General features: G+C 36.8%; 1 protein-coding gene across 1 annotated transcript; it reads right to left on the reverse strand.

Moving 5' to 3' along the window:
• Positions 1-2,352: 2,352 nt before the first annotated feature.
• Positions 2,353-10,880, reverse strand: LOC148843319 (alkane hydroxylase MAH1-like). The gene is made up of 2 exons (XM_088959397.1): positions 10,399-10,880; positions 2,353-2,650 (listed from the first exon to the last, which is right to left on the reverse strand). Exons 1-2 carry the CDS (start codon positions 10,878-10,880, stop codon positions 2,353-2,355), a joined length of 780 nt encoding a protein of 259 aa, XP_088815523.1.
• Between the last annotated feature and the right edge of the window lie 1,352 nt (positions 10,881-12,232).

Below are 12,232 nucleotides of genomic sequence, written 5' to 3' on the forward strand. Positions count from 1 at the left end.
GTGGATGGTTGAGTGTTTAGTTTGATGGGACCATGATGTAATGATATAATAGGTAGGTGGTATAGCGTGGAGTCAGGGAAAAGTTGTATCCGCCAGCTTGAGGTGGCCAAACCTCCATCTAGTTATTCTAAAATCTTTATGGGTTCTGATTGGCCATTGGCCTATGTAAAAGGTGGCCCAACATAGTTGAAGTTTGCTAGTTGAAATCGGGTGATGAAATTATTCATATGTTTGGAGACTTTTGGAATGGAATTTCTGAAAATTTTTCGGTCTTGAGTGGGGTAAATGTCATTCATGTCCCCTAGAAGTAACCAAGGTTTACGGATTTGAGCTAAGAGATTGGTAAGTGAAGTCCAAGAAATCTTCCTTCGATTTTTTATTATTATTTGTTTTTTATGGGAATCCATAAAATAGGAGTAGATGCCAGGTACAAGAAATAGCAGGTTCGGAAAGTGAAGAGTTTTTGAAATTCTGACTTTTGGTTTCGAGTAAGCTGGGTTTCACACAGAAATAGTAGGTTTGGTCTTACATATATTTTGCAAGTGAAAAATGGTTCTAGAGGCATTGGCTTCCCTTGTATTCCAGGAAAAGAAAATCATGATGTGGGTGTATGCTATTAAGATCAATGAACAACAACACAAGCAAGCGATTTAAAATGATAAATAAGAAAAATAAGAAATGTAGGATAATAATAATAATAATAATAATAATAATAATAATAATTGGAAATTTCCAGATAGATACCTGTACTTTAGGCCTCAAGTGCCAATTTAATATTCGAACTTTAAAATGCGATAATTTAATATTCGAATTTTTATTTTGACTCACCGTTACACAAAGTTCACTGCCATTGTTCATCGTCTCCTACACCGCCCTAATGTGGCCGCTATGCCACCGTTAAACTCCTCCTCTATAAGACTGAGACCGTGAAACTCATCTGCCTGTACCCAAGAGAAGAGAAATACAGAGAGAGATGGAGATGAGACCTGCAAGTGCAACTCCGCCTGCATCTGCTTCCACCGAATTCGGGGGATGGAATTCTCCACTACCATACCTCTTCTCCTCCTCCAGGGGAAACCCACGAATCCAATGAGGAAACCAGCATTGAATAACTCAACTGTGATGATTGACGAGATCAACTTGCTTAAAGAGAAGTTGACAGAGAAGGAGAAGCAATTGGACATGGTTCGGGAAGAGAACGAGCTCTTGAAAAAGAAGGTGAAGGAGGCAGCGGTGAAGTCTGCTTCTTTTCTAGTTATGGAGGAGGAATCCGCTCTGAAGAAACACCAGATGACCTGACCACTTTCGGCTACCTTCATCTGCTTTGACCACCACCTGTCTAGCATAGTTGAACAACTTTAACACGGCAGAGGACTGGGAACACTATCAGAGCTGAAGCGGGAAGTGGAACATGTGGATCAGTAGGTACATCTCCGTTGTGATTTAGAAACACCAGAAGAAGTTGACAGAGCAGTGGAGGAAGGCAGCCGATGCAGCAGCGGCGGTGTTGGCCGACGGAATGGAGATGAAACTGAGGAGAAAACGACAAGCCCACCAGCCCACCGCCCGACACCGATTACAGGGTTGTCGTCCTCATTCTCGGAGACAACGAGCCAACATTCATCGCAAAGCTCGTCTCTTCACCCAACATCAGTAGCAGTGATGAAAAGAGCCCCAAGAGAAAGAAATACAGAGAGAGAGATGGAGATGGGACCTGATGCCACGACTTCCATTGCTTTGATGCCACGACTTAGTTGCGGCTTGACAAATGCCCCCAAGTTAAAAGAGCTGCCCCCTCTGTTTTTCTATGCTGAAGCACTAAGAACACTGTACATCAAGAACTGTCCTCAGTTGACTTGGACGCCATTTTCGCCATCGCCATGTCTTCTACAACAGCTTGAGGAGTTGGAGTTAGAAGGTGAGGTAGGTGGTTTTCCAATATCATTACCATCAAATAACAAAATAAAGGTCTTCACCTTTTGAGTCACTCCTCAGTGGTCTGGAAAATTTAACGGCACTTCAAACCTTGTGGATCTGCTTTTGCTACTTTATTATGTCCATTCCAGTCGAGTTGCAACGTCTCACATCACTACAGAAGTTGGAGATTTAATCGTTGTCATCTGCTATAAGAACGTTGTAAGAAAGAAGCAGGAGAAGACTGGATGAAGATATGCTGCATCTAGCGGCGAGCCTTTTGGATTTTGTTTTATTTTCTTGAAAAAGAAGATGACGAACAATGTATTTTTTAAGGATAATTTTGGCATTTCTAAAATTCTTAAATTGCACACAAAAGACAAGGCTTCTAGAACAGCCTGGGCTTCAGCTTGTACAGCTGAGGACACATTACAGCTTTCAAAAGAAAGAGCCAAATATCCACCATTTGTGTCCGACAACAAAACCAAAACCTGCAGAACTAGAATTTTTTGAAAAAGACCCATCCACATTAATCTTTAACCAATGCTGATCTGGTGCTCTCCACAAGGTGCTTTTGATAGTTGGGGTGCTAGAAAGGAGCTGATTTTGTTTCAGCTTCGTCATCTCCAACAGGAACTCCAATTCCTGCAAAGGCCTGTTTATAACAGAGGATGGATTAGGTGAAATATCTCTGAAAACAGCATGATTACGAGCAATCCAGATATTCCAGAGAAGTCTACAGACAAAGGCAACAAAGAAGATGATTTAACATTCAATTCAGAACACTTGGATATCCTATCTCTGAACCATTCTTTGAACCCCAGTGAATGATTTAAAGAATCAACTCTTAATCCAATACCACTGCCAAACCACACGTATCTTGCACGATCACAAAAAAATAAAGCATGCATTAGAGATTCATTGCCTTGGCCACAGATTTTGCACACAGGATCTGTAAAGACCTGTCTTCTATAAAGATTTTAAGCTACTGCTACCCCATTGTGACAACATTTCCATAAGAAACACTTTATCTTTGGGTTTACCTGGAGGGACCAAATTGCAGACTACAGAGGCTTACCAATTGTATTTATATTGTTTTGTTCTGAATGATGGGAGAAGCAACAGTTTTTGCTACATGGTAGGCCCATTTAACATTAAATTTACCATTTTGATTTGGGGTCCAAAACCAGCCGATCTGACCAGTCATGGAGAGGTAGGTTGATGCTAAGAATTTTCTAAGCAACCATCGGGATGAAATGATACCTTATAACCCTCTCATTCCAACTTCTACCACCCTCAATCTTAAGATCCTATACATAGACTAATTTATCCACATTTGGATTTGGCGAAGCCCATGTGTTTATCGTAAATGAAAGTTCAAGGGCCTAAGTATCATTACGCCCAAAGTAGTTGTAATCTGTAATTTCTTCAAGGAGCTAAGGTTATATTAATATTAATTCCCCACCTTGATGCCAACATATCCACAATTCATCGTCTCTAATTTGATTGCTTAATTGAACAGGGATACACACACTTAAACAAACATTGAAGGCTATATTTGCTCTGGTTTAGTATGCATCACTGAGTGAACTAGTTCTGTAACATTAGTGAAGAATACTTCTACAATCAGCTACCGCTGTGTGGAGTCTCGACAGTAGATTTGTAGAGCCTTCTGAAGAGTTTGCCGACATAAGCTTAACTATTTTAAGAGCATCATCACTTTCAACAATAACTAGAGAAAATTGCATATGCCTCACAAAGGAGAGGCCTTCAAATTAAAGAAAGCTAAGATTCTGTCAACTCCACTTCACATGTGGGATATTATTAAGGCCTCATGCAAATAAGTAAGAGTTGATATAATCCTTGACGACCAAAGAGCCATGTTTGGTTCATTCCCACAGGCCCCATTCTTTTAATTCTCACTCATTCTGGGAAAGAATGGATGATAATAAATAGGGTAAAAGACTAAAACCTCCCCTCGAGTTTTCTCCTAAATACTGAAACCTCCCATCTTTTCCAAAATGAACTAAGATCTAAGACCTCCCCTCTAGTAGAAATTCGGCAACATCCGTTTGGACATAATATTATGTGAGGGTGAAATTTTTAAAAATCTAATGTTGCCCCTTTTATGCTTCTTTAGTTCATTAATTGTGTTTGACTTCATTAGATGAAACATGCTTCCTTAGAAAAGACTTGAATGAATGCAGAGAGCTTCGACTTGGGGTAATGCCAAAGGAACAAGAATTGATATTGCGGTACTTCTTCACTGCCCAAAACGTCCATACCCAAATAGAGAATATCCTGATCGGCCACTTTGTGCACTCAATGTTCTATATTCTTGAACTACTCAAATAGAGAATCTCTATTTTAGGTGTTGGTTGTTTGCTTGAATCATTCCAATGTTTTATTGAGATAGGCTGTCCATGGCCTTTGCTTTCTGAGTTTCTGCCTAGGAATAAAATACTGTACCTTCCAAGTTTTTTTGCTTTCTGCCCATGGCCTTTTCTTATACATATAACGAACAATAAGTTGTAGCCTATATATGAGCTAAAATATTTTTACCCCTTTGGGTAAAAGACTTAAATATACATTGAGTTTTCATAAATTGATTTAAATATGCCTTGAGTTTTTAAAATAAACTTCAATATACCTTGTGATTGGTAGATTTGACAACAATCAACTGAAAGACCTTCTTATCCTTCATTGTTAGTGAAATTTTCAAAGAGAGGTAACTATATCCAACAAATGGGATAGGATATAATCCTTGACAAGGAAATTGTTGTCAACAATTCATCAGCACACTTACCCCATTCCTTAAGATTCTTTCATTTGAAAATCTGTAAAGTAATCAAATGAAGATTTTTTCAACTCAGTGGGCCTAGCAAGAAAAGTTCAGTTAAAGGAGCCAAAGTAATAGAAGCTTGGCAAATACTAGACAAGTCAATCCTAAACTCAATGACTCATCATCTCAAGCTTATCACAATCTTGAGCTAAAAAGCAGTATATGAGTCCAAACTAAGCTGGGCATATGAATTTTTAAGGGAGAATGACGATAACCCCAGGGTCAGAATTGATGCCAATTCACGGGTGGGTATGGGTGCATAGAGTGTAGTTTTTGGACGTTCTGAATGTTTACAGCTTTGCAGTGGGAATCAGAAATCTGCATTAGGTTTGTTCGTACTTTTCCAATTTTTTAATTAAATCAACTTTGATATTGGGATTGGTATAATCCTTTATCATGTTGTGTTGGATATATGTATTCATCTTGGGTTGGCTTGGCTAAGTTTTCCATATGGTTCAGTGGGAAACTGCTTAAATATCTTACGCTAGCTTGACTAAGCTTTTCAAAGTGAAACAGGATAACCCTTTCTCACTAAAATCTGTACAAATGTGAATGTATAGATAGGCTTCGAACAAAGAAATGGGAGCTGTCAATGCTAAGGTGGAGATTGGGAACGTAATCCATGTCACCATCTCTTCTGCTGTCAGAAATTCAGCAAGATCATAGATAACTAGTATGCAGTTGTAGAAGAGAGAGCGAGATCCTTGAATGTTGCCATTGCAGAAACAGGGCAAGAAAGAAGGTGTATTCTTTAAGAAGTCATATTCTTTCAAAGGGTAAAATGGGAGTTTTAGAATATTAAAAGAGGTCAATGAAATAGTAGGAAACGTCTTCTCAAAACAAGGTATCTTTTAAGTCCATTTGAAAAATTCAAGGTACGTGGAAATCAATTTATCAAAACTCAAGGTATGCTCAAGTCTTTTGCCCTATCACTTTTAACAAAATAAAATGATAAATTTGTAAACAAGAGAGTCATGAGACAGGCATCCTCTATGATTGAACTGATTCACACCATGAGCTTACAATATGTCTGTGCTTCAAAAGGTTTATAACAGAGATATTGTCACCCAAAATGAGAAGCTTGTTTGACAAAAATCGAGCACACATAATTGCCAAATTTAATGCAACAGTTTATGAGGTTTCAATATTCATCACCGCTAAAGGTCGAACCTGAGCTTTGAGAAAGGTCTGATGGATACCATGCACAATGGATGTTGCACAACCAACTCTGTTCTTATAGGCACCACCAAATAAAATCATAATCACACCTCGTAATCCAACCAAGAAGAGGATTGTCTAAGACATGGTCTTCCATGTCCCCTCCAGCGAGGACAAAGTTATTCTCATCCCCGTTCCTATGGTGATCTCCACTCTCTGTGTGATTTTTTATAATGTCAACTATTTTGTTTTTGTTTTTAATTTTATTTAAAAAATTAAAATTTTTACAATCGCATTAAAATATATTCAAATACATTCGATCATAAAAATATTAATATACATACATACATACATGCATAGACGTATACATACATATAAATATATATATGTTAGCGGGGATCCAATGAGGTAGGGATTAAAGTACTTACGGGGTGGGAATCTCCCCATCCATGCCCAATCCCTAACAACAAGGATGAAAATTTCCCCATCCCCATCCTTACAAGGAAAAATCATTTTCATTCCCGTTCCATTAGAGATAGATCCCCACAGGGATTTGATAAATAGAGAAAATTGCCATTCTTATCCATATTCACCAAAGGAGAAGGCAAACACCATTTAGCCACAAAAGACTTATATCATGAACAAGGTCATGGTCTAATACACAAACACCTCCCATGAGACTTCGTCCATTATCTTTATTCCCCTAACCAAGCTCTACGACCAATCTTTGATTGATTGTAATCTGCAAACTATTCATCCTCCAACCCATCACATCAAACCGGGTTGCTCTAGCCACCAAATAGAAAAATATCATTGGAATCTCTAAAAAAACAATATAATAGTTCAAGGGAACCACATAATGTGACTAACGATCATGACAGAACTCTATGATCCCTTTAGACTTTGCAATGGTAAGAGAACAACTTGCAATGGTAAACTGAAAAAACAATAGTCGGGCTATAAAATTGTAAATAAAGAGAAAGAGAAAAGAAAAAGAAGAAAATCAAAATGTTTGCAACAGTAAGATACGACCGGTATTAGATAAATGTCCGGAGCTCCACCAGTGATAACTAGTTGCAACACTAACATGAGGCTTTTTCAATCCATTAGACATAACTGTAATTGCATTTCAGAAGAGAGGTTTTTGTTCGGTTTGAAAAAAAAAAAAAAAAAAGAAAAGGTTTCAGTATTTAGGAAAAACTTCAAACACGGTTTAAGTCTTTAACCTAATAAATAACATGAGAGTGCTTAGGCTCAGTTTGGAATTATAAATACAAATTTGTATTTTATAAATATATGTAAAATAATACAAAATACAAGGTTTTATATTTGTACTCTTTCCAAACTGAGCTTTATTTACAAAACTCTTATCATGGGATTCATTCTTTCTAAAATGAAGAATGAGTCCATGGCACGAAAAATGAAATAACCTGAAACATAAAAAAAAAAATGAGTCATGAGGTTTCGCTTACTCCGTTTAATAAACAATAACGCAGCAGCAATGAAAATGATTTAACAATGGTTAAAATCAATAAATAATTGCCAACTTGAATTCAATACCATTTCTTGGCATAGAGAATCAACTTTTCAGCATTGCATGCTAAATATCAACATTGCGTCACTTGGCAACAATACCCCCTCTGTTAGAATTTTGTCAATTAACTATAACTAAGATTCACATTCAACTCTTTAAATTTTATTAAATCTCAAAACTACCCTTTCTCTACTTATTTGAATGATTTATGATCTGATTAGTTTTCTAAATATAATATTGAAGTCCTCTCAGTTGCTCCAATAGATCTTGCAAATTTTTAGATGGATCCAATATTCAAATGAAATAGTAGAGGTTTCTTCCTATATATATATTTAGGGTTTTGTTTGAAAGTGAGTAATTTTTATACTTTAAGATGAGGAGAGACATTCATGTCAGTGAAATGAATTTGGAATTAAAAAAGCAACTTTTTTTATATGCTAGTGAAATGATTATTATTATTATTATTTTAGATGGTTTCATTTAAAAAAGAGAGCTAATTTTTGTCAATTAGGCTCAGTTTGAAAGGAGTACAAATACAAATATGTAGAGTGCAAAATTATTTTTTTTTTTGTATGTATTTGTACTGTACACACTTGTATTTGTACTTCTTCCAAACTAAACCTTAAGGTTTAAGAGAAAATGGTGAGAAAAAAGAAACTAAGAAAGATTATGTGGACATTTTGATAATTTAACACATTCCTTCGTTTGACTCAATAATTGGGGGTTATTTATCACAAAAGTAAAAGTTCAGGGACTCTTTGCTGCACATGAAACTCTAGGGAGTATTTGTCACTGACCCCATGGCCCCATGGTAAAGGGTCTTCCTAGTTTACCCTAAATTTTAAACAAGACAAAGAATTGCTAACAAGATGGAAATTTGCCGAGGCGCCCCTGTCTTGTAACCAATTGCATGAGAATTCCAATGAACATGGAGGAAATTCTATTCACATAATTTGTGATAGAGGCATTCTCAATATCAATCATATGGATAATAATTTCCATTTTCTATTGGACTTGGGCAACAAAGTTGGTAATGTTTGCAGCCCAATGGAAGCTGAATGTGTAGCGATTCTGCAAAGTCTATTATTTGCAAAAGAGTATGGATGGACCAACCTTACCATTTTCGTATGCAATTTTTTGACTGGCGTCTGTAAAACTACCTTGAATAAATTAGGCTGTGTTTGGAAACAATGCAAATGGAGTGTAAATCCTGGTTCATGGAAAATTTGCATTCTAATTCATTTCTGTTTGTGTCTAACAATATTATATTTATGTATTGACAAATGACAGAAAATACATTTTTCAATGCATATTTACAATTATAATAAGATGTAAAAGTATATCAATAAAAAAAAAGTAAATTTGCATTCAAGTGGGCTTTTGATAAAAAAATAAAAGGCATATGCTTTATTGGAATTCATATTTGCATCCATTATAGCTAAAAAGTCTGTTTGATAAAAAGATAAATTTATTATTACAAAAACTAAAACAATTTTACAATTTATATGAACTGTTTTACACTGTACATATTTGCATTCACATTTATTTATTTACATCATTTCTAAACGCAGTCTTAAGAACATATCATTTCTAAACGCAGTCTTAAGAACATTTTTAATGAATTTGATTCTGTAAATATTTTATTTAGACCTAGGGAAATGACCTTTTCTGTTCATCCAGTTGATCACAAGGCAAAAACTCAGCCAATTTTTTATCCCTTTTGATCCCTCTATTTATAATACAGGCAGGATGAAATTCGAGTTGCTTCATTATTTTCGTTGACTGTTCCCAGTCTATCATGCATGCCCCCATCTTAATTAGTCCAGTCAAATGATGTTTGATTCAAAAAGAGTAACAAGTAAGATGAACATTTCTGTTGAGCTGCTTCAGTTTAAGCGAGTCCAATTAAAGCAAGGAATAATGCGGAGCCAACAGGTGTCTTTAATTAAGCCTTCATTTTAGGGCTCTAGAGCACAACAAGGCCTAGATCGATCAATATCTTTTCAAACACATTCTGCTACCTGGGTAACCCTAGAACTGTAAATTAATTATAATTAGGACATCTGCACATGGTCATCATACAATTTCACCCACACTCCACAGATGACATCCAAGCAAATAAAAATCTGAAGAAGATCTACTGTAATACGTGCATCTCTCTCTCTCTCAAAGAAATACACATTCCCCCAAAAAAATAAAGATCATAAGAGATTTTTATTTTTCCTTTAATAAAAGGCACCTGCAATGAGAGTGCCAACTGGTTTTTATCTTATATTTCCAGCAAAAGCAAGATTGTGCAATATGCAATGGAATAAAATTCTAGCTAATTTGATTAGTGTTCTACAAAAACTCACTAAGCCATATGGCAGGACCAGAGAGAGAGAGAGGGGAGGGGGAAAGATGTCCCTGTAGTTTGTTAAGTGATTTGCCACAGAAAAGTTTGGAAATTTGAGAGATATGCCATCCCTGAGGCTGATTCATTTGTTACAGAAAAGATTAAACTTTGCCTTAATTCTTCTATGATCTTCTCTTCCACACGAGGATTTCTTGAAGTCAGCCAGATGAACCAGGTTATGACTGAAGCTGTAGTTTCTCGTCCAGCAACCAAAACGTTCGAGGTTGTATCTCTGAGGAACTAGTCACCAGTCTTGGATAATTTCATGTAAGTAGTTAACAGACTATATTTTTCCACTCCTCTAAGGAAGTCCTCTCTTACAACTGAAATGCACTTTGCTATGAAGCGGTCTGCAATCTCCCTTGCTTTTGCTAGCTTCTTCTCTGCCCTAACGTTCAACCATGCAACTTCCAAATCAACGTGGGCATCAGGACCCTGTACGTTAGAGCCTCTTGTGCCTCGTCAATTCCTTGGGCTACTGTGTTAGGTGACTCAGAAGTAAGATACTTGAGATCTCAACCAAACACAGTATTCATGGTAGTGTTGAAGGTAAACCTCAGAAACACATCCTGCAAATCAACAGTGCATCCTCTCCTGGCAGCCTGCGTCAACAAAGGAAGAAGATAGTCTCCAACTTCCTTGAGGCTGGTTTCATTGACCCATTTGCGGAACTCCATTGATTTGAAGCACATATGTGCGGTCTTCCTCTGCTCAATCCATGAGTCAGAATCTGCACATAATATGTCGTCACCTAGGATGTCGAATATCTCCCTGAAACTGTCGCCTCTGACAAAGTTGGAAGCATTTGTTTTCACTACGTTCTGAGGATGGCAAGGCACCAGATAGTCAACCCTTGAGCGGCAATTCAACCTGTGAATGTTTCTTGCGAGGATCAGAAGTGAGCCCAAGAGCGGCAAATTCAATATGACAGGGTTCTTCTGTTTGAGGTACCATGTCAAGAAGAAGAGACAAAGAAAGGCTAATAAAACATGGAACCCTAATCCAGAATCAACTAAAGGGAGGAACATAATCGCCATGGCTACTATCTCCTATGGGATGACTAGGACCTGGTTCCTTGGTTCAGTTTACCCAATTGACAACTATATAAAATAATTTCATTTAGCTTTGATAATTAAGTAGACAAATGAAATAAATAGCACGAATTGATCAGCGACAACAGCCAACTGAATAGTATTAATTCCATGTGATCTACTTTAAAGCAGAATTTGCCTCAGGGTAAAATACCTATACCTCCCGTGACGTTTCTGACAAATAGTTAAACCTCCCCTCACCTTTCTTTAAACTTTGCAAAGACCTCCCATGACCTTTGGTGTAAAATCTGTTTATTAACCCCTTGCGTTAGAAACTTAACAAAAATATAAATCTATGTTCTAATCTTTTTTAAAATTACCCAAATTTCCCATGAATCATGCCTGAGTAAATTAAGTATTTATACCTCCCCTAACGTCGTTTCTGATAAGTACTAAACCTTCCCCTCACCTTTTGGGATGCAGCAAGGGATTATACAATTCAAGATTTTAATGAATCAATATGTTGCAGTTGAACAGTTTAAGTCTGCCTGCTTGGGAGTGGGTGAAGGCCATACTTCAAAAATGTTGGAGTCAGCATGATTTCACCTCTAGTGCTAAGAGTTGTAACCTAACTAACAATATATTTGAATCCTTCAAACAAGAGGATAATGGAAGTCGAGTACAAGCCCAGAGTGTCCCTTTTTTGAGTGCATAAGGAGAAATAGGATGGTTAAGACAATGAATAGATATGAAAATGTTTCAAATGATAGCAATGTTTTTCTTCCAACCTTTAAAGGTGAAGGCGGTTTAAATCATGGTTTTCAAAACCGGACTGGGCCGAATGGTTGGACTAGAAAAATCAGGAACCGATCAGGTGACTGGTTTCGGTTTTTCTCAAAACCGGAATTTTTTTAAAAACTGTTGACTTTGGTCAGCAAACCGTTGACTTAAACAGTTAACTGTTTGAACAGTTTTGACCATTTTTTATTTTTTAATTTTTTTAAAATTTTTTAATTTTTATTATCAGAACAGCTGACCGTTCGACCCGATAATCGGACCCTTGACCGACTCAGTCTCCGGATCAGTTTTAAAAACTATGGTTTAAATACTTAACAAAAATGTCAGCGGAGGTATAAGCATTTTATGGACCTATGCATGATTCATGGGTAATTTAGGTATTTTAAAAATTTTAGAGCAATAGATTTATATTTCTGTTAAGTTTCCAATGTGTTAACGGAATGGGTCAGAAAATTTTACACCAAAAGTCAAGGGAGGTCTTTGCAACGTAACGTTTAAGGGTGAGGGGAGGTTTAAGTACTTGTCAAAAACGTTAGGGGAGGTACAAGTATTTTACCATT

Source organism: Nelumbo lutea, chromosome 8, assembly GCF_056320005.1.
Source record: "Nelumbo lutea isolate HS-2025 chromosome 8, American lotus-T2T, whole genome shotgun sequence".
NCBI classification, from domain to species: domain Eukaryota; kingdom Viridiplantae; phylum Streptophyta; class Magnoliopsida; order Proteales; family Nelumbonaceae; genus Nelumbo; species Nelumbo lutea.